This window comes from Scyliorhinus torazame, chromosome 1 (assembly GCF_047496885.1).
Source record: "Scyliorhinus torazame isolate Kashiwa2021f chromosome 1, sScyTor2.1, whole genome shotgun sequence".
Classification (NCBI taxonomy): domain Eukaryota; kingdom Metazoa; phylum Chordata; class Chondrichthyes; order Carcharhiniformes; family Scyliorhinidae; genus Scyliorhinus; species Scyliorhinus torazame.
In genome coordinates this window covers 391,381,582-391,405,120 of record NC_092707.1, presented here as the reverse complement: position 1 = coordinate 391,405,120, position 23,539 = coordinate 391,381,582, and the positions used below count along the sequence as shown (strand labels likewise).

The 23,539-nt window shown below is 47.1% G+C and overlaps 1 protein-coding gene across 1 annotated transcript in view; it reads right to left on the bottom strand.

Annotated features, from left to right (window-relative positions):
* LOC140422212 (cation channel sperm-associated auxiliary subunit epsilon-like) overlaps window positions 1-23,246 on the bottom strand; it is a 289,036-nt gene extending 265,790 nt beyond the window's left edge. The window contains exons 1-6 of the mRNA XM_072507255.1: window positions 23,142-23,246; window positions 19,680-19,768; window positions 15,211-15,274; window positions 15,026-15,103; window positions 5,279-5,385; window positions 140-638 (exon numbers count right to left, since the gene is read on the bottom strand). Coding sequence (XP_072363356.1) covers window positions 140-638; window positions 5,279-5,385; window positions 15,026-15,103; window positions 15,211-15,274; window positions 19,680-19,768; window positions 23,142-23,246 — 942 coding nt within the window. The remainder of the gene's footprint in view (window positions 1-139; window positions 639-5,278; window positions 5,386-15,025; window positions 15,104-15,210; window positions 15,275-19,679; window positions 19,769-23,141) is intronic.
* Window positions 23,247-23,539: the final 293 nt, after the last annotated feature.

The window sequence follows — 23,539 nt, the reverse complement described above, 5'->3', positions numbered from 1 at the left end:
AAAAGCATCATTCACTGATAAACTGACTATTCCCATCAGCTCTTTTTTAAATCACCTCTAAATATCTCTCATCCTCATCTGTAATACTTTATAATAATCAGAAATATTTGTAATTTAGTAATAATTTAAATAGACATACCACTACTGGATATATAGATGCACACGACGTCCTGCTCAGTAGGCCAATAATAGTATTTTTGGGTAGACCACTCTTGATCCCAAGTTTTGTATAAAAGCCTTTCTCATGTCTTATATAAACGGAGTCTCCAATAAGAAATAAGATGTTTCGCTCCAGGAAAGCTGCTGTTATTACTTTGTTCTGTTCTTGAAGCTGGAGTTCGGTGGGCACGATTTTCAGCTCCTCTGCCGTAATAAAACCATCATGAGTTATGAAAGTACCATAATCTGTTAGAAGTAAGGCACTGCTGGCCGAGCATGGATGGTGCACGATCAAGGGATTTTTACCCCTAGCCAGTTTCAGCGAAACATACCCAAGTGCTTTAATGATAGAGAGATCCAGACGTTTTTCAATAGTATAGGATGTATCCATGATAAATAAATCTTCAAAAGTCATAGGTCTGCCATGAACTGTTAGAATGATCTCATTAGTCACATTGTAAATGGTGACTGTCCAGTACCTATCAAAGGAATCAGAAGAATTATTCTGAAAATGATCTTTATGTTTGAAGATTGAATAACACAAAGCAGAAACAGAAATCCCTCTGACACTGGTCATGATTTCAACATGCCTTCACTCACTTGATAACTTCTGCTAATAATGTCAATTTTCAGTTTGGCTACTGTATGCAGCACTATTAAGAAGCACTGGGTCAAAGAAGGGGAACCTTAAAGTAAGCCTTGGGCGAGATTCTCCGTTCCTGAGACTAAGTGTTGACTCCTGAGCAAGATTCGTAAACTTCCACGACAGCAAAACAGGCACCACACCTGGACATATGCAGTGACTGTGGAGGGGCTAGCACCGGTGCCACATGGAACACAATCGATTCTAATGAGAAATGGTGCGGGATTCGTGATTGACACTCAGGAGACTGAGAAGCTTCAGCCACATATACACACTTCACTCCCCATACACACCATCCCAGCCAACAAGGTGGCAGCGAGGAGAGTGGCACACCGTTTCACAGACGCCAAGCTGGAGACCCTGCTGGAGACCCAGGTGGCAGAAGCAGTCAACGCCACCAGCAACACCATCCGGACCTGCCAGCAGTGCCGTAAAAAACTGCATGAGCTCCTCAGGATGGCCAGGGTGAGTAGGCAACACTGTGCACCTAGCACCAACCCCCATACCACACACCCGTAAACCGACCACCCACAGCGGGTGGCGGCCGGACCCCACCCTGCACCACTTGTCGGCACCCATACCGGCCGCCATAGTCGGGTTCCCTGGCTACTGAGGCCACAGCTACCCACTCACTGTGCTGCATGCGTCGGACTGGCTAAAAGTGTTGTTTTATGTTCCTCCTCCCCCAGGAGAAGGCCGCCCATAATTGCCGGGAGGGGGCGAAAACTGGAGGGGGACCGCCGGACTTGCGGCCCCTCACCGTGGCTGAGCAGAGGGTCCTGGACGTGGTCTGTGGCTCAGAGGAAAGGGAGGTCGCTGGGATGGAGATCGGCCACGGGCATGTAAGTGAGATCCTGCTCAGTTGCCATCCCCGTGACATGTATGCCAACACCACCCCCACACCGCCCTCACCGCCCCCACCCCCTCAACTCTGCTCTCCCAGGCCTGCGGTCTAATCATGCGTCTTGTCTTGTGTCTTGCAGGACCGGCTGGTGATCAGTAGCCGGGCCTATTCAAGCCCGGTCACCGCAGAAGACGGCCACTAACGGACCCAGGTCGCAGGATGGGAATCACAGCAGGCCGCGTCCACTCCTGCTGTAGCATCTGCAGATCTATGTAGACATAGCGATAGGGCCTGTAAGGCCAGAAAAGTAATCACTAGTTAAGTCGGCATGGTTGTAGGGCACAGTTTAGTTATAGGGGATAGGGCACATATTTGTGCACATTAAACACCTGTTAACACTGTTACAACCCGCCTCAGTGCTCTGTCAGATGGGTGTGAGGGGTGGGCTGGTCTGGGCTGGACAGAGAGGGCGTGTGGGGGAGGGAGCGGGGAATGGGCAGACGTTGTGTGTGGCCTGAGCTCACACTCCGCCCCACCCCCCTCCCCTGACCGTTCCCACCACCGTCGCCCCAGGGATCTGATGGGACCGTGGTGATGGAATGGCCAGCTCACATGTAGGGATCACCCAGGCAGGTGGTGGAAAATGCTACCGTGGGCAAGAGTCAAATGTTGTCATACGATGCGGAGCATCAGAGCTCATCACAGAGCGTGTTGTCATCATCCGCCATCCCATGGATCAGATCAATGTTACTGCCAACCCTGGGCCCGCACCCTGTAGTGCAGCAGGTATGTATCACGGAGGGGTTTGCAAGTGGGGCGGTGGGATGTGGTGTCATTCCCTTGGCCAGTTCTCCCCCCTCCCCCTCCCAGTTGGTGAACCTGGAGGCAATCAGAGCGTCTCATACGTGTTGGCGCTGGTGCACGTCATGCGACTGGTGTTCATCCTCCTCCTCCAGCACGTCGCCCGTCTGCTGCTCAATGTTGTGGAGGATCCAGCGGGCCGCAACGATGCGGGCTACCCTCTCAGCGTCATACTGGAGGAACTCTCCAGAGCGATCCAGGCACCTGAACTGCATCTTCAGGAGGCCGAAGCACCGCTCAATCATGCCCCTGGTTGCAGGCATAGGTGTCATTGCAGTGGGTCTCAGCATTGGACTTTGGCATCCGGATAGGCACCATCAGCCACGACTGTAGTGGATAACCCCTGTTGTGCACACTGCCTGGGTATCGGACAGACATGCATGATGCGCATCTGATGTCACATATCACGTTCATCGAATAAAACCCCTTTCAGTTTGTGTAGAGTGGCCTGTCATCTGCAGGCGCTCATAGTGGGGTATGCATCTCATCGGTCACCCCCTGGGCCTGGGGCATCCCGTCGATGGCGGCGAACCCTGCTGCCCGGGCATCCTGGTGAGCTCGGTCCACATTGAAATGGATGAATTGTGCCGACTGGGCATATAGGGCCTCCGTGATGAAGCAGATGCCCCTGTGCGCGGAGCTCTGTGAGATCCCAGAAAGGTCTTCACTCGGTTCAGGGTGGCTGTCACCTTGACGCTCACCGGGAGCAGACGTCCATGATGGGTGGTCAGTGGGGTGTGCAGCAAGGTGGCTGCCTTTCAGGCCATGGCAATGGCAGTCCATGCCTGGGCACCACCCCAGTACTGTGGGATGTCACCCTGACCCCATGGGCCTTTCCCTCCCCCCACCACCTAACCCAGCCAGCCCGGCCAGTGTAAGGACCGCAGCCCACGATTGCACCTCTTTGTGTCCTATCTCCTCTCACTTTCTCATCAGCCACAATACTGATTACACGACTTTTAAAAGCACAAGTGGACTGCGCCTTCGGGAATTTGGACCATCGGAGGTGGAGAATCGCGGAGGCCCTGGAGAATACCTGGCGGGCCCGCTAATATGCAAACGGCATTTACTGTACGTGCGTTCTGGAATGCACTGATGCCAATGTCAAGGTGATGGAGAATTGCGATTTGGTGTCAAATCGGCGCCTGCCATGATTTTGGCATCAGAACCAATTTTTGGCCCAATCATGTTTCCCGATTTCGGCTTCAGCCGATGGAGATTCCTGCCCATTTTCTTTAACCTCCCTTAAGCAGAACGGATGGTACGAGCAGTGTTTAGATGTAGAAATGCAGTAGAAATTTAAGAAAAGAATCATGAACTGACATTTTGTTAAGGGTGTTCATATGGCTCCTTCAATTGGCTATGTGCCATAAAGCTTCAGGCTAGGAAAACCTTCTTACCTGCAAAATATACTAAAAGTGACCAAAATGATGATTAAGTTCTGATTGGCAAGACAAAGTCCGAATGTGTGTGTGAGTTGAAAGGAAAGGTTCTAGTTCAGCTTAAAAATAACGGGTCCCCCATTTAAGACAGATATGAGAATTATTTTGTCTCAGAGAATCATTGGTCTGTGGGATTCCATTCCCCAGACTGCAATGGAAGCATGGTAATGAGATATTTTTAAAGCTGAGGCAGATTGCTTCTCTTGTCAATCAAAATCCTACGGGTATAGCAGGTAGACGGGAAAGTGAAGTTGAGGCCACAGTCAGATCGGTCATGATCTTGTCAGGTGGCAAGGTAGGCTCTAGTGGGCAAAATGCCCCCGTTCCTAATTTGTATGTTTGATATCAGAGAATAATGGATGAATTAATATGGTGAGATAAAGTCAGGGGGGGAAAAAAAATCATTATTACAAGACTAATGAAATCAAGTGAAATAAACCATTTTTTACATTAATGATGCAGTAAAATAGAAATTATAATGGCCATACAAACTTTTGCCCTGTTTTTATCACCTGACTAGTCTGTCTTTAGCATTTAATTGAGTTTCCTCAAAGAGAAAATTCAGCTTGTTTGTATTATCATGTTTATAATGTGACTGTACACACCAGCTCTCACAGGATTTTTTTTTACCATAAAACTAAATTGTGTTTCTAGATTGATGTTGAGTACCTGCCATACCGAAATGTCTATAAACTGCTGATTATTTATCTTGAGCAAGTACAGTCCAAAGATGTGCAGGTTAGGTGGATTGGCCATGCTAAATCGCCCTTCGTGTCCAAAAAGGTTGGCTGTGTTACTGGGGATGGGATGGGGGTGTGGGCTTGGGTAGGGTGCTCTTTCCAAGGGCCAGTGCAGACTTCTACACTGTAAATTCTATGATTCTATGATATGATTCAACAATTTTCTTGCTGAAATTCATGCAGTTCTACCAAGAAGATTTTGTGTATGTTGCACAGAATGCCATAGGATCCCTATATGCACATTAAAGAGGCCTACCACTTAAAACAGGCAAGCACTTCGGGAAACCAATGCCAAATGACTTATGAAAGTGCCATCCATGATATTGCCATAGTTAACTGTGTAATGAGGGTATCGACTACAGTATGAGGTCGTAAGTGCCAATATTCAATGATTTAAAATCAAACCCTTTCTATCAAACCTTCTACAACCCAATGCAGTAACAGTCAAAGGATTTACAATCCCCAATTCAACAAAGGTCAATATTGTTAAAAACAATTCTTTATTAAACCTATAAAATAATGAATAAGCAATTAAAGAAAGTATTGTTTTTTTGTGGTTACTTTAAATAAGCCTATCTTGAATACATACCCCTCTGCAGAATTAAATGCTGTTTTATATTTGTGAGCTGTGGGATACATTGTCAGTATTATCTCTTGTCCCAGATTGAAGAATTCTTTTGTCAAAATACGAGATAACTGTTGAGCGAAAACACACGTGTTCTAAATAGTCACAAGCTAAATAAAGTCAGGGATGATAGTACAGATTATTTTGTTGGGTTGTTGCTACCCATAGTGTGTACTGCTAAGATATCACCAAGCAGTCTTGTAAAAGTTACCATGAAGTCTTTATTAACTTTATTTAACTATGTTTAACATATTTACAATAGAGGGTACAGGTGCAGACAGAGATGATGACATGGCATGTCCTGACATGTTGCTACCTAGCTCTACACTGATGACTTAAGGTCTGGTGCCTTCTTACACCATTGGTGGGCGGTAGCAATTCTGGAAAGTGTGAAAATAGATAAGTCACCTGGGCCGGATGGGATTTATCCTAGGATTCTCTGGGAAGCTAGGGAGGAGATTGCTGAGCCTTTGGCCTTGATCTTTAAGTCATCTTTGTCTACAGGAATAGTGCCAGAAGACTGGAGGATAGCAAATGTTGTCCCCTTGTTCAAGAAGGGGAGTAGAGATAACCCCGGTAACTATAGACCAGTGAGCCTTACTTCTGTTGTGGGAAAAATCTTGGAAAGGTTTATAAGAGATAGGATGTATAATCATGTGGAAAGGAATAATTTGATTAGAGCTACTCAACACGGTTTTGTGAAGGGTAGGTCGTGCCTCACAAACCTTATAGAGTTCTTTGAGAAGGTGACCAAACAGGTGGATGAGGGTAAAGCAGTTGATGTGGTGTATATGGATTTCAGTAAAGCGTTTGATAAGGTTCCCCATGGTTGGCTACTGCAGAAAATACGGAGGCATGGGATTCAGGGTGATTTAGCAGTTTGGATCAGAAATTGACTAGCTGGAAGAAGACAAAGGGTGGTGGTTGATGGGAAATGTTCAGACTGGAGTCCAGTTACTAGTGGTGTACCACAAGGATCTGTTTTGGGGCCACTGCTGTTTGTCATTTTTATAAATGACCTGGAGGTGGGCGTAGAAGGATGGGTGAGTAAATTTGCAGATGACACTAAAGTCGGTGGAGTTGTGGACAGTGCGGAAGGATGTTACAAGTTACAGAGGGACATAGATAAGCTGCAGCGCTGGGCTGAGAGGTGGCAAATGGAGTTTAATGCAGAAAAGTGTGAGTGATTCATTTTGGAAGCAATAACAGGAAGACAGAGTAGTGGGCTAATGGTAAGATTCTTGGCAGTGTGGATGAGCAGAGAGATCTCGGTGTCCATGTACATCGATCCCTGAAAGTTGCCACCCAGGTTGAGAGGGTTGTTAAGAAGGCGTACAGTGGACTTCCGGGTGCGGCGATGACCAGCTGAGTCGCATGTTTCGGCAGCTCCCGGTGAAACGGACTTTTGGGCTCTTGATAGGAGCCCCAACGGCAATTTTGACGGCTAAAAACACCGTGCGGTAAACCAGAAGGGAATCCCCCCTGGACACGGATGAAAAAAGGAGGAGAAAGTGGCCGGATTGCAGTGGATCCTTTAGAACAGCGGCAAGGAAGGCAAGCAAAAACCAAGATGGCGTCGGAAGGTGGCAGTTTAACATGGGGCCCTGAACAACAAGAGTTCTTGAAATGCTGTGTGGAAGAGCTCAAAAAGGAAATGAAGAAAGAGCTGTTGGCCCCGATATTACAGGCGATTGAAGGGCGAAAGGAGGAACAAAAAACCCAGGAGCGGGAGCTTCGGGTCGTGAAGGCAAAGGCAGCCGAGAATGAGGACAACATACAGGGCCTGGTGGTGAAGACGGCGACGCATGAGGCACATCAGAAACGATGTGTGGAAAGGTTGGAGGCACTGGAGAACAACGCAAGGAGGAACAACCTGAGGATACTTGGTCTTCCTGAAGGTGTGGAGGGAGCGGACGTCGGGGCATATGTGAGCACGATGCTGCACTCGTTAATGGGAGCGGAGGCCCCGGCGGGTCCGTTGGAGGTGGAGGGAGCATACCGAGTGATGGCGCGAGGGCCGAGAGCAGGAGAAATTCCCAGAGCCATAGTGGTGAGATTCCTCCGTTTTAAGGATAGAGAAATGGTCCCTTAGATGGGCAAAGAAAACTCGGAGCAGTAAATGGGAGAACGCGGTGATCCGCGTTTATCAAGACTGGAGTGCGGAGGTGGCGAGAAGGAGGGCGAGCTTTAATCGGGCCAAGGCGGTGCTTCATAAAAAGAAGATAAAATTTGGAATGCTGCAACCGGCAAGACTGTGGGTCACATATCGAGGGAGGCACCACTACTTTGAGACGGCGGATGAAGCGTGGACTTTTATTGTGGAAGAAAAACTGGAATGAGCGGGTTATTAAAAAGAACGTTTGAACAAAGTGGTGGGGGGCAAAGAGGGGGGTTAAAAAGGGGGGAAAGAGGAGTTTTATGTACTAATCCTGCGATGTGGTAACTTTTCTCTCTCCCACAGGTGGTGATGGGGGGAGGAGGGGAGGTGGAGGAGATGGGGCGTTGGCCACTGGGGGCGGGGCCAAGGGAGAAGCGCGGGCTTGGTTCCCGCGCTATGATAATCATGGCGGGAATAGAGAAGCAGGAAGGAGGGGGCGTCGCACGGTGCGAGCCGAGGTCACGGGGGGAAGCCGAGGTCGGCCAGAGTTTGCTGACTTCTGGGAGCAACATGGGGGGAGTAATTACGCTAGCGGGGGATCTAGCGGGGGGGGTGGGAGGGGGGAATTACTGGGTTGCTGCTGCTGGGGAGAGGGGGGAGCTGATATGGGAGGGGATGGGCGGGGGGGCACCGCCTGGGGGAGATACAGCTGCGTGGGAACCGGGTGAGGAGCTGGAAAAAGGTGATGGCTAATCGACAAGGGGGGGGGGGTTAGGAAGCCCCCCAACCCGGCTGATCACGTGGAACGTGAGAGGGCTGAACGGGCCGATAAAGAGGGCACGGGTACTCACACACCTTAAGAAACTTAAGGCAGATGTGGTTATGTTACAGGAAACGCACCTGAAACTGATAGACCAGGTTAGGCTACGCAAAGGATGGGTGGGGCAGGTGTTCCATTCGGGGCTAGATGCGAAAAACAGGGGGGTGGCTATATTAGTGGGGAAGCGGGTAATGTTCGAGGCAAAGACTATAGTGGCGGATAACGGGGGCAGATACGTGATGGTGAGTGGCAAACTACAGGGGGAGACGGTGGTTTTGGTAAACGTATATGCCCCGAACTGGGATGATGCCAATTTTATGAGGCAGATGCTAGGACGCATTCCGGACCTAGAGATGGGAAAGCTGATAATGGGGGGAGATTTTAATACGGTGTTGGAACCAGGGCTGGATAGGTCGCAGTCCAGGACTGGAAGGAGGCCGGCAGCAGCCAAGGTACTTAAAGATTTTATGGAGCAGATGGGAGGTGTAGACCCGTGGAGATTTAACAGACCTAGGAGTAAGGAGTTCTCGTTTTTCTCCTATGTCCATAAAGTCTACTCGCGAATAGACTTTTTTGTGCTGGGAAGGGCGTTGATCCCGAAGGTGAGGGGAACGGAGTATACGGCTATAGCCATTTCGGATCACGCTCCACACTGGGTAGACTTGGAGATAGGGGAGGAAACAGGAGGGCGCCCACCCTGGAGAATGGACATGGGACTAATGGCAGATGAGGGGGTGTGTCTAAGGGTGAGGGGGTGCATTGAAAAGTACTTGGAACTCAATGATAATGGGGAGGTCCAGGTGGGAGTGGTCTGGGAGGCGTTGAAGGCGGTGGTTAGAGGGGAGCTGATATCAATAAGGGCACATAAAGGGAAGCAGGAGAGTAAGGAACGGGAGCGGTTGCTGCAAGAACTTTTGAGGGTGGACAGACAATATGCGGAAGTACCGGAGGAGGGACTGTACAGGGAAAGGCAAAGGCTACATGTAGAATTTGACTTGCTGACTACGGGCACTGCAGAGGCACAATGGAGGAAGGCACAGGGTGTACAGTACGAATATGGGGAGAAGGCGAGCAGGTTGCTGGCACACCAATTGAGGAAAAGTGGAGCAGCGAGGGAAATAGGGGGAGTGAGGGATGAGGAAGGAGAGATGGAGCGGGGAGCGGAGAGAGTGAATGGAGTGTTCAAGACATTTTATAAAAAATTATATGAAGCTCAACCCCCGGATGGGAGGGAGAGAATGATGGGCTTCTTGGATCGGCTGGAATTTCCCAAGGTGGAAGAGCAGGAAAGGGTGGGACTGGGAGCACAGATCGAGGTAGAAGAAGTGGTGAAAGGAATTAGGAGCATGCAGGCGGGAAAGGCCCCGGGACCGGATGGATTCCCAGTCGAATTCTATAGAAAATATGTGGACTTGCTCGCCCCGGTATTGACGAGGACCTTTAATGAGGCAAAGGAAAGGGGACAACTGCCCCCGACTATGTCTGAAGCAACGATATCGCTTCTCTTAAAGAAGGAAAAGAACCCGCTTTAATGCGGGTCCTATAGACCTATTTCCCACCTAAATGTAGATGCCAAGATCCTGGCCAAGGTAATGGCAATGAGAATAGAGGAATGTGTCCCGGGGGTGGTCCACGAGGACCAAACTGGGTTTGTGAAGGGGAGACAGCTGAACACGAATATACGGAGGCTGTTAGGGGTAATGATGATGGCCCCACCAGAGGGGGAAACGGAGATAGTAGTGGCAATGGATGCCGAGAAAGCATTTGATAGAGTGGAGTGGGATTATTTGTGGGAGGTGTTGAGGAGATTTGGTTTTGGAGAGGGGTATGTTAGATGGGTGCAGCTGTTGTATAGGGCCCCAATGGCGAGCGTGGTCACGAATGGACGGGGATCTGCATATTTTCAGCTCCATAGAGGGACAAGGCAGGGATGCCCTCTGTCCCCATTATTGTTTGCACTGGCGATTGAGCCCCTGGCGATAGCGTTGAGGGGTTCCAAGAAGTGGAGGGGAGTACTTAGAGGAGGAGAAGAACACCGGGTATCTTTGTATGCGGACGATTTGCTACTATACGTGGCAGACCCGGCGGAGGGGATGCCAGAAATAATGCGGATACTTGGGGAGTTTGGGGATTTTTCAGGGTATAAATTGAACATGGGGAAAAGTGAGTTGTTTGTGGTGCATCCAGGGGAGCAGAGTAGAGAAATAGAGGACCTACCGTTGAGGAAGGTAACAAGGGACTTTCGTTACCTGGGGATCCAGATAGCCAAGAATTGGGGCACATTGCATAGGTTAAATTTAACGCGGTTGGTGGAACAAATGGAGGAGGATTTCAAGAGATGGGATATGGTATCCCTGTCACTGGCAGGGAGGGTGCAGGCGGTTAAGATGGTGGTCCTCCCGAGATTCCTCTTTGTGTTTCAGTGCCTCCCGGTGGTGATCACGAAGGCTTTTTTAAAAAGGATTGAAAAGAGCATCATGGGTTTTGTGTGGGCCGGGAAGACCCCGAGAGTGAGGAAGGGATTCTTACAGCGTAGCAGGGATAGGGGGGGGCTGGCACTACCGAGCCTAAGTGAATATTATTGGGCCGCTAATATTTCAATGGTGAGTAAGTGGATGGGAGAGGAGGAGGGAGCGGCGTGGAAGAGATTAGAGAGGGCGTCCTGTAGGGGGACTAGCCTACAGGCTATGGTGACAGCCCCATTGCCGTTCTCACCGAGGAACTACACCACAAGCCCGGTGGTGGTGGCTACACTGAAGATTTGGGGACAGTGGAGACGGCATAGGGGAAAGACTGGAGCCTTGGGGGGGTCCCCGATAAGAAACAACCATAGGTTTGCCCCGGGGGGAATGGATGGGGGATATGGAATGTGGCAAAGAGCAGGAATAACGCAACTGAAAGATCTGTTTGTGGATGGGAAGTTCGCGAGTCTGGGAGCGCTGACCGAGAAATATGGGTTGCCCCAAGGGAATGCATTCAGGTATATGCAACTGAGGGCTTTTGCGAGGCAACAGGTGAGGGAATTCCCGCAGCTCCCGACACAAGAGGTGCAGGACAGAGTGATCTCAAAGACATGGGTGGGGGGTGGTAAGGTGTCAGATATATATAGGGAAATGAGGGACGAAGGGGAGACTATGGTAGATGAACTAAAAGGGAAATGGGAAGAAGAGCTGGGGGAGGAGATCGAGGAGGGGCTGTGGGCAGATGCCCTAAGCAGGGTAAACTCGTCGTCCTCGTGTGCCAGGCTAAGCCTGATTCAGTTTAAGGTATTACACAGGGCGCATATGACTGGAGCACGGCTCAGTAAATTTTTGGGGGTGGAGGATAGGTGTGCGAGGTGCTCGAGAAGCCCAGCGAATCATACCCATATGTTTTGGTCACGCCCGGCACTACAGGAGTTTTGGATGGGGGTGACAAAGGTGCTTTCAAAAGTAGTGGGGGTCCGGGTCGAACCAAGCTGGGGGTTGGCTATATTTGGGGTTGCACAAGAGCCGGGAGTGCAGGAGGCGAGAGAGGCCGATGTTTTGGCCTTTGCGTCCCTAGTAGCCCGGCGCAGGATATTGCTAATGTGGAAAGAAGCCAAGCCCCCGGGGGTGGAGACCTGGATAAATGACATGGCGGGGTTTATAAAGCTAGAGCGGATTAAGTTTGTCCTAAGGGGGTCGGCTCAAGGGTTCACCAGGCCGTGGCAACCGTTCGTCGAATACCTCGCAGAAAGATAGACGGAATGGAAAAAAGAAGGCAGCAGCAGCAGCCCAGGATCTGGGGAGGGGGGGGGGGGGGGGAGGAACCAGAAGGACTCTCAGGGTTGTTAATATATACTGTATAATATGTATAGGTCGTTGCTACAGATAATTATATATTGGACTGTTAAATTATATTTTTGGAGAGTGTTACTTGTGATAAGGCAGTTGCCAATTAGGGTTAGTTTTCATTTTTGTTATTTATTATTTATTCATTTTTTGTTTATAAAATAGGTCATTGCTATTTGTGTTGTTATAATATTGTGTAAAGGATGCACAATGTACTGTGTTGGTTGACCAAAAATGTTCAATAAAGTATTTATAAAAAAAAAAAAGAAGGCGTACAGTGTGTTAGCTTTTATTGGGAGATGGATTGAGTTTAAGAGCCATGAGGTCATGTTGCAGCTATACAACACTCTGGTGCGGCCGCATTTGGAGTATTGCGTGCAATTCTGGTCACCGCATTATAGGAAGGATGTGGAAGCATTGGAAAGGGTGCAGAGGAGATTTACCAGAATGAAATGAAAATGAAAATCGCTTATTGTCACAAGTAGGCTTCAAATGAAGTTACTGTGAAAAGCCCCTAGTCGCCACATTCCGGCGCCTGTTCGGGGAGGCTGTTATGGGAATGTTGCCTGGTATGGAAGGAAGATCTTATGAGGAAAGGCTGAGGGACTTGAGGTTGTTTTCGTTAGAAAGAAGAAGGTTAAGAGGTGACTTCATTGAGACATACAAGATGATCAGAGGATTGGATAGGGTGGACAGTGAGAGCCTTTTCCCTCGGATGGTGATGTCTAGCATGAGGGGACATACCTTTAAATTGAGGGGAGATAGATATAAGACAGATGTCAGAGGTAGGTTCTTTACTCAGAGAGTAGTAAGGGCGTGGAACGCCCTGCCTGCAACAGTAGTGGACTCGCCAACACTAAGGACATTCAAATGGTCATTGGATAGACATATGGACAATAAGGGAATAGTGTAGATGGGCTTTAGAGTGGTTTCACAGGTCGGCGCAACATCAAGGGCCGAAGGGCCTGTACTGCGCTGTTATGTTCTATGTTCATCCCAGGATAGCCCATAATATACCAGATCCTTCTACAACACAGACCTTATGACCTTTATTTTAATAACAGAGTCCAGTCTCTCCAGTTATTCCCTCTTTAGGTTCCACAGAATCTCACTGGAAGGGCAAGTGGGCGACCTACTTCCTCGATTTCTTGAAATGCCATTCTTAAGTTTTCCATAAAAAAATACTCTAAATTCACTCACTATTTATCCGCTTTCATGGTAAGGGGAAGCATTCACAGAGCCCACTCCCTGGCAGCTTCACTACAAGCAACAACCTATGATATGGAGTACTGTACTATTGTCCAAGTATGGCTTTTGCTACAATAAAAATGAAAAATGCTAGAAATACAGAGCAGGTCAAGCAGCCTCTGTGGAGAGAGAAACAGAGGATCAGATTTTTGTCTGCCAATGAAGATGCAAAATACTGAAATTATCAGGACTCAAAATGCTGAACTTATATTGGTTTGTCAGCTTCAGACAGTTCAGCTGAGAGCTTTTGTTATGACTGCTGTATATATTATGAATGCTTGGCTGAGTTTCAAAAGCTATTAATGGCTTCACTTCAGTTGGTGGTCTATAGATCAAATTATGATTGAAACTTTTAAGAGACTCTAATAACAGTACATGCCTTTGAACTTGTTTATTGTGTGTTTACAAACCTAATAGGCATTTAAAGGATTACATTTACTTTTGCACTGGAGTACTTTTCCCAGTATTTGTGACAATGTTTCAATTCAGGGTTTTATTAGATTGATAAAAGTTTAATTTCCATTAAAATTATTTTAAAACAATTCCTATTGCATGGCTCCTGAGGACTGTACATAGTGGATACTGGGTGAGTGGCTATGGAAGATTCATAGACGCATAGAGATGGCATTGGCGCTCTGAGGATATATGGTGTGGGTGGGGAAGTGAGGGAGAATAGGGTGGCATGGGCAATCTGAGGGTACATGAAGGTAAGTGACAAGTGAGGTTTGGGGAACCTTTATAGAGGGCCTTTCACCACTCCACCTTCTCATCCATATTCCTCACTCACTCCATCATGGCTCGCAAAATGTATTTCAACCCCCCCCCCCCCCCCTCCCCCCATCCCCCTGAAGCTTTGGCACGCCAGCTAGGAGAGGTGAGCACTGTTAAAAGCTGTCCGGGACCATGAGGCATCCTTGCTGGACTGCGCAGCAATGATTCAATAACCAGAAACTAGACCAATGGGCCGACTGGCATGGAGAGGAAACCCCTCCAATGGATTGGTCCAGACTGCAGTCTTTCTTGCGCTCAGCCCTCTCTTTGAGGCACAGAGCCTCCAGCTTTGATGGCCACCTGGCCTGTCACAGCGAGACTGCCTGCAAGAAGCTGGCTGTCTCTGCAGATAGTGTGGGTACACACCGCCACTGAAAAAATGCCAGCAATGGAACAACATCACCTTAAGTTGGGCCTTAACAGCTGTAATGAGTTGCCCAGCTCCTTGGGCAGAAGGCAGGGATGCATTGGGAAACTATCCCAATGTCGTTTTCCCTTACTTTCCCACAACCCCCGCATCTCTCCCACCACCTCCAGACCATAGGGGCAGGAAAGTTCCTTCTGTTAACTGCTAATTTATTGCCTGACCTACTATGTATTTCTAGCAATTTCTGCTTTTATTATATATCTTAAATAATGAGTATGAAGTGATCTAGGATCAGGAGAAGAACAAAGGCAAAAGAAAACCTGCATGATATGTCAATGGAAAAATGATTATAGCTGAACTGAGAAGGATTGTAAGCAGAGCTACAGGATGGAAAAAAGAAGCCCAGGTCAACCAACTGGAAATTTCAATATTTAAATGTGTCCCTGATTTTGAGTGTCCCTAATAATTGGCAAGATTTTCAATTTGTATATGGATACTACCATGTATCAAGGACTAACTTTCAAGTGTAATATTTTTCAGGAAAACAAATTCATGTAAAAACTGAACAACAATGGATAATATATTATGTTCTTACTGGAGAAGGCTTTTCAGCTTTTTTATTCAGCTCTGCAGAAACCGCTTTTTCAGGGTCAACCACCCAAATCCTGAGTTCCTAAACAACACACAATTGCCAAATGACTGCCAATAAAAATGCTTTAAACAAATATGATGCAGAAGAAACACCAAAATCTTTAACCTCTTTTCTATCAAGTTACTTACATCCTTCTGGATAGGTTTGTAAATGAACTCATGCTTCTCGTCATCCTCATAGTCATATGTTAAACTATTCAATCAAGCAAAACCAGCTGTCAGGATCATATTTTGTTAATTACTGCACATTGCTGGGAATATAAACATTCAAAAAAGACATGCCATAGAGGTCACAAATACAAAATCACAATCGTCACTGCAATTAATTGTATTTTGCTCTCAGATACAAACATGAAGCAACATGCATATAAATTGATTTAAGCCTTGGAATAATTAACATAATTGAAGTCCATGTGCAAAATTATGACAACGTGCACATTTGATGAAGCAAATTCAGAGTGGTAGACTGCATTCTCACGTCCAATTCTATACGTGACGGTGTTTCAAGTCATGAAGTGAAGCTTACCAATCTTCACCACAGAAAAAAATATCGATGGACAAGACAATTTGCGTATCTCATAGTAGTTAGTTACAGAATGATGTCAGCTGAAACAAGGATAGTATAGAACAGAATATCAGCAAAACATTATATACCAGAAAAGAAACATGATTTATGTTGAAAAGGAACTGTATTTTTTTGTTTCTTGCAATAAGTGCAGACAGCACAAATGTTGAAAAGCCAATAATGAAAAGGAGAATGAAGCACACTAATAACTTGTACACCTACCTATCCATTCTAATTGAGATCCATTATGCAACATCTGCAAGCACTTGTGCACTCGCACCATTTTCTATTTTCTTTCCTTTCAGCCGCTCCTGCACTTCTTCGGGCATACATACGCAAATGATGCAGTAATGACATAGGAATGCAATACCCGAACGTCCAAATTTCTATATTTCAAAGAAGGGTTTATCTTTGTTTGTTTTTATTGCTCTTCATGGTCCATTAACTCTGATGTGCATCCTCTTGTGAGCAGGTATTCTTTTTTTTAAAGAGGTTGTTTCTTTGTTCTTAAGAGCTTCTTAGAAAGACCAGGTGCTCTCTGAGTACTGCCCCTGACCTTGGAGGGCCAGGGGAGGAGAGGGGCTGACCAGTGGTTTGTGGAGGGCTTTCCAACGATGGGGCGGGAGGGGGGGCATATTGCCAGTGATTTGGTGAGGGGATGGGGTTGTTATTCTCAGATCGATCTCTGAGGAGCAGGACCTGTCAATGGCTTTAGGTGCCGTCCCTCTCTAGGTCAGTGCAAAACTTGCCCCTCTCCAAAATGCTTCAAGGTGCCTTTGAATCACACTTCAGCATCACTGTCAGCTCCAGCAGGAAACATTGTAGTGTTCCTGCTGGCGACAGGGGGTCAGGCTGGCAGTGCCAAAGTGTCTGGGTGGCATCAATAGTGTCAGGGTGGCAAGCACCTGGGGGCCTTCAATTCCCTGTGAGACCGCCATGAGTGCCTTTCCATCTGGTCCCTGTATACGGGAAAAAAAACTGAACGGCGCTCACCAGAGATCTCCAAGGCGAATGGGTTAGATCCCAACCCCTTGGTTAGATCACAGGAGTGTATATTAGAGAGAGACTAGCTGTCTTGTTCATATATGTAGATTTGCTCAAAAGGAAGCCGTCCACAATGGGTGGGATTCACATTGCGATGTCTCATGAGATTGCGTTAGATTTCGCAAGGCATGGTGAGCTGAGTAGATCCCCAAATCTCCTGGCATCTACCGGCCGCATCATGTTGTGCTGCCTTTCGGGCATAACACAGCTGGTCGATTGCGCCCATAATCATCCTTTAACTTCTTAAAACTATCAAAATATGACCACAGCCCCTGCTGAGACAAATCATCTGGAAATGTAGAAACTCAGCCAAGCATTCATAATTGGCTCACATATAATTACAAATCCTGGGAAATATAAACAATGAAGTATATTGAAACTGAAAAAACAGATGGCCTTTTTCTCTCAGATGTCCTGACATCAAAGCAATCCAGAATCAACTGGCAGCCTTTTTTGTTCTAAGCGAAAGCTGCTGAGGGATTATTTAATTTTAAAATTATTTTTTAAAATTATTATATTAGAAACTCAAGTAGTGTTTTCTGCAGGTTTTAATGCATGAAAACACTTTTCCATTGGAAAAAGGGCTTTTATGCATCTCAAGACTTGTACAATGCTAGTGAATGTAATGGTTAACTTACCTTTGCAGGAGAAAGTCCTATAATCAATCACTGCAGAAAAACATATCTAACTTGCAATATAGTGTTTGACTATTGAAACTGAAATAATATTTCAAAGCCTGTCAATTAAAACATTCCAGGAGCAGTTAGCTGTTTTTATTGGTTCCCCATTTGGGACTGTACTTGCTCCATTGTGGTTCATGCCTCCTGAAGCCCAACTCCAATACAATTGCAGGGGAGGATGTTGCTGTGAGGTTGTGGTGGTGCTAAACTGTCCATCAAAACATTGGAGCTCATTAGAGTGGGAGTTTTGCGTGTGGAAAGGTCCGCTGCATGCTTTTCACATGCCATCAAAAATTGTCAGAAATGGGAATAGAAACAAGAATCTCAGAATCAGGTCACACCTGGCATTTTGAAAAAATCTGGAATGTCGAGTTAGATCACAGGTCATCTATGAGCTCATTGAATGACAGAGCAGGCTCAAGAGACTAACTCTTGTTTCAATGGTAACCTCAGCAGCTCATGCTGTTCAGTCCTCGGACATGTCTCTGCCCAGGACCTTGGGATGCAAAGGAATTTAACAGCAAGAAAATCTGGGGCGGGATTCTCCGCCCCCCTCCCCCGCCAGGTCGGAGAATCGCCGGTTGGAGGCGTGAATCCCACCCCCGCTAGCTGCCGAATTCTCCGGCGCCGGGGATTTGATAGGGGTGGGAATCGCGCCGCACCTGTTGCCGGCCGCTAGCAGCGGCCCCCGGCGATTCTCCGTCCCGCGATGGGCCGAGTGGCTACCCGTTTACGGGCCAGTCCCGCCGACGTAAATTACAACAGGTACTTAGCGGCGGGACCTGGCTCCGCGGGCAGCCTTCGGGGTCCTCGGGAGGGCACGGGGGGATCTGGCCCCGGGAGGTGCCCCCACAGTGGCCTGGCTCGCGATCAGAGCCCACCGATTCGCGGGCAGGCCTGTGCCGTAGGAGCACTTTATTCCTCCGCGTCGGCTGCTGTAACAGTCCGCGATGGCTGATGCGGAGATGAACCCCCCTGCACATGCACTGGGATGACGCCAGCACATGCTGCCACTCCCGCGCATGCGCAAACTCGTGGCGGCCGGCGGAGGCCCTTTGGCACCGGTTGGCGTGGCGCCAAGCCCCTTCCGCGCCAGCCGCCGCAAACCACTCCGGCGCCGGCCCAGACCCTGAGGGTGTGGAGGATTCCGCACCTTTGGGGCGGCCCGACGCCGGAGTGGTTCACGTCACTCCTTCGCACCGGAGTTGCCCGCCACTTCGCGGAGAAACCCGCCCCTGATGTTTTAAAAAAAAATTTATATTGTGTTATCACATTTTATATATCACAACTCATATGTTCTATGTTACACTTTACATAACCGCGCCAACCAAAAAAAATTTGCTACCACAGAAAGAATTTGAGGACAAAGCATTGTGTATGTGTAATTTGATATTGCCCTTGGGGCTAAAGGGGTCAAGAGATATGGGGGAAAGGCAGGATCAGGGTATTGAACTTGATTATCAGCCATGATCATAATGTATGGTGGAGCAGGCTCATAGGGCTGAATGGCTTCCTCTTGCTTCCATTTTCTATGTTATATTTTGATGTTAGCCACCATTCCATCTTTTCCAGCACTGCTTGCAGGGTGACCAGCACCTCCACTACCGCCACTTTCACCGTCGCCATCATTTCAAGTTTGATGGCATCCTTGAGCTCTTGGAGGTGTTAAATTGATGCTTCTCTTTAAGAATGTTCAGAATTTCTTCCATTCATTCATTGGGAGGTAGCCCGGCATATGTTCTGGTGGTCCATCCAATTCGGGTGTGGCCGGGACCTCGTTGCCCCATGTGTTCGCCATTGCCTCAGTCTTTCTCTCCTGACTTTTGCTGCCTCAGCCATCTATTCAGCTTCTCAGGTTGCTGCTTGGCATGTTTCTTTCGTAATGGTGATGTTGGAGAGATGGGGGGGGGGGGGGTTACCCGGGTACCGGGCATGGCGGGCTATTTTGGGTTAAAAGTACTTAATTTTGAGTTTCCAGTGGAGAGCCACCTTTCGTGTGTCCACTCAGCACATTCCCCCAGCCACCAGAAGTCCCAGAATGACCAAAGTATTCTCACTGTGCTCCCCTTGTCCCCACCACTCAACCTTGCCCACAGGCCTAGCCTTGTTTAACTGCCACAGGAGATATGAGTCAACGTCTCAAAATTAGCTTATATTTGTGTATCTCCATGGTATATCTTCAGCAAGTAGTAAACATATTTCTATTCCTCACAGAACTTTTCAAATCTCAACAGCACAAGGTGCCTGCACATAAAACTTTTAAAGAGAAGCATCAATTTAACAACTTATTTTGTAATGTAAACAATTACCTCTCAGCATTCGGTAGTTTCACCATATACCAGACAAAGTTGAATAAGGCAGCACCTAATTTAAAGTTGCGTGGGGCATCCTCTATTGTCTAAGAGAAAGCAAGAGTGTTAGCAGGACAAAAACTACTGTACGGGACAGAATATTGACAGAAAATGCTCTACTTCTGAGATTAGAGCAGATGAGGAGGCCATTAACTTCACTGTACCAACAACAATCTTTTCAGGCCGACTGCAATTGTTCAATGTATAGTCGAGATGTGGTTGGATGTCAGTCTGTACGAATTTGGAACAGATGACAATCTATCATTTTTTGATACTACGAGAGATGAAGCAAAATTTTAACAGCCTTAATCCACTTGCAGCAAAAGAGCTGGCAACTGTTTGGGAACCCTCTTGTGAGTGGAACATACTTTGGTGTGGCTGTTTAGTTCAGCTGTGGCATTAACAACCCACTCAGGGTTTCCCAACTAATCACAAAATGCATGCGCTATGATTACCTGCGCCCGTCAATTGAACAAACTCAATTTAAAGAGATCCCAGAGGGGGCACAATGGCTCCATTGTAGTCTCTCACTTAGCATACAGCAACCAAAGGATGGATGTGCGACGTGGGAAGTCGGCACCCATATGGTTTTCTAATGTTTCCCTGGACATCACTGTTGCGCGTTGTGTGCAAGCAGAAAGTGTCATCAACCTTTCTCCTGCTGCAGTTCCAGTCCTCTCTGTAACACATTGTTGTTCAAGGCACCATAGACCATTCAACACACTCTTGCTGGCATTTACTGTCTGGCACATGAATCACATCTTCAGCTCCAGCTGGGCATTTCTTCTGCAGTGGAGAGCATCTCACACTGTCAGCAACCACATCTTAAGAGAGTAGCTGTTGTCTCCAAGCAGCAACTGTTATCTCTGGAGACACAAATATCTGTGAAAGATGTAACTGCAGAATTACAACTGCAGCTTCAGACAGGACTTGCACAAACATGATGAAAACCTTCTGGTGGTCACACCCCACTGAATATTGATGGAGTAGAATCCCTTTCGATTGACAAATACTACTGGTTGATTGTTGGCTGCTTGATTGCAACATATGTGTAACCTATGACTTGTTGTTCCTATGAGAGTCCAATCTGAACAGCAAATCCAAGAGCCTTCTTGTTCTGAGTTGCCCCATCATCAAAATCATTTACAGCACAAAAGTAGCTCGGCAGCAAATTGAATGTAAGTGGTGACAGCCTTGGAAAACAATGGCGCCCCTCACCTGGGAGATGTACTTGCGCAATTAAGATTAAGAAATTCTGCAGATGTCACCAGCACATCCCTAGGAGGAACCAGAGGCTCTGGTGGCCTTCACAGCCCTTGGCACTTGTACTCACCTGGCCCACTTGGAAAGAGATTTCCACATTTCAGAACCTTGCAAATGTCAGATTCAACTTGTCATGGAAGTTCATGAAGCTTCCTGAGGCACTGTTGTTCATACGTCATGAAAACTGATTCTCCACTTGTATACCTTCTGCCGACCGTGTCGCTTTCTTAAAACTGATCTGTGATCACACTATCTCCTCCACTGTGAGGAGTGGCATTTGTCTGAGGTGATGGCAGCTGACACTCCTGCTGTTCTGGGTGCTGTCAGTGTTGCTGATGCTGCTCATCTTGTTCTTCATCAGAGATTCAAAGCAAAGCTGCAAAAAAACAACTTCCATGATGCAGTGAAGTGCAGATCAAGGTGATTAAAGTCCAGGTTGGAAAAAAAACATACACAATGCCCGCGCCGCCTTGTCCCGCCGGTAAGGTAGGTGATTTAATTTACGCCGGCGGGACAGGCATTTTAGCGGCGGGATTTCGGCCCATCCGGGCCGGAGAATCGAGCGGGGGGGGGCCTGCCAACCGGCGCGGCGCGATTCCCGCCCCCGCCGAATATCCGGTGCCGGAGACTTCGGCAACCGGCGGGGGCGGGATTCACGCCAGCCCCCGGCGATTCTCCGACCCGGCGGGGGGGTCGGAGAATTTCGCCCCTGGTGTCCTAGTTTATGAAAAACAAAGTTAGAATGCAGGAATAATAAGTGATGAGGAAGGCAAATTGAATGTTGTTGTTTATTACAAGCGGATTAGAGCGTAAAAGTTGGGGAGTTTTGCTGTAGTTGTACAGGGAGTTGGTGAGACCACATCTGGTGTACTGTGTACAGTTCTGACCTCCCTTTTTATAATTGCATTAGAAGGAGTTTAGAAAAGATTCACTCAACTGATTCTTGGAAGGGGTTTTATGAGAAAAGGTTAGACAGCGTGGGATTGTATCCATCAATTTAGAAGAATGAGAGGTGATCTTATTGAAACAGGAAATATATGTGAGAATTTCTATTTGTCTTGTCTTGTCTTTCATTTTGTTTTTCTTTTGTTTCCTTGGTTCCCTTGTTTCATAACTGCAATTTGTTCCCTTTCTATGTTTGTTTCTGTTTTGCTTTACGTGGGTATGCAACATGTAATTTAACTTAATGAACTGAAGTGTGAAACATGAAATATGAAAACCAATAAAAACATTTTTTTAAATTGCGATATTAATGTTGAACATAAAAATCCAATTATTATTAATAACGTAACAGTTGGATTTGGATTTTGTTTATTGTCACGTGTACCAAGGTACAGTGAAAAGTATTTTGCTGCGAGCAGCTCAACAGATCATTAAGTACATGAAAAGAAAAGGAAACAAAAGAAAATACAGAATAGGGCAACACAAGGTACACAATGTAACTACATAAACACTGGCATCGGGTGAAGCATACAGGAGTGTGGTGTTAATGAGGTCAGTCCATAAGAGGATCGTTTAGGAGTCTGGTAACAGCGGGAAGAAGCTGTTTTTGAGTCTGTTCATGCGTGTTCTCAGACTTTTGTATCTCCTGTCCGAGAGAAGAAGTTGGAAGAGTAAGTCAGGTGGGAGGGGTCTTTGATTATTTTGCCCCTTTTCCCAGGCAGCAGGAGATGTAGATGGAGTCAATGGATGGGAGGCAGGGTCGTGTGATGGACTGGGCTGTGTTCATGACTCTCTGAAGTTTCTTGCGGTCTTGGGCCGAGCAGTTGCCATACCAGGCTGTGATGCAGCCAGACAGGATGCTTTCTATGGTACATCTGTAAAAGTTGGTAAGAGTTAATGAAGACATGCCAAATTTCCTTAGTTTCCTGAGGAAGTATAGGCGTTGTTGTGCTTTCTTGGGGGTAGCGTCGACGTGGGTGAACCAGGACAGATTTTTGGAGGTGTGTACCCCGAGGAATTTGAAACTGCTAACCATCTCCACCTCAGCCCCGTTGATGCTGCCAGGGGTGTGTACAGTACTTTGCTTCCTGAAGTCAATGTACAGCTCTTTAGTTTTGCTGGCACTGAAGGACAGAGGGATAGACTGTTGGCGCTGCACCACTCCACAAGGTTCTCTATCTCCCTCCTGTATTCTGACTCGTCGTTATTACTCACTGACTCCATAATTTCCTGTTCCTTTTGCAACTTTCCTGATGACATAGGTTTGCCATTACTTTGGTGCAAATCACCTGGAAAATCTGGACTATTGTCCGAGTCCATTACTCTCAACAGCTGCTGATTTTAGTCATTACATTCCCTCACATAGCCAAGTGAACTCTGTAAGCACTGCTCTCAAATGGCTGCAGCATTTAAACTTCATCTTGCTTACTTGTAACATGTGCATTTTTATTTTTGCAAATTATATTTGAACAATGTTATGCATTTGTTCCGTAAAGCAGAAATATTTTTTAAAATTAAAAAAATTAGAGTACCCAATTCTTTTTTTCCCCAATTAAAGGGAAATTTAACGTGGCCAATTCACCTACCCTGCACATCATTTTGGGTTGTGGGGG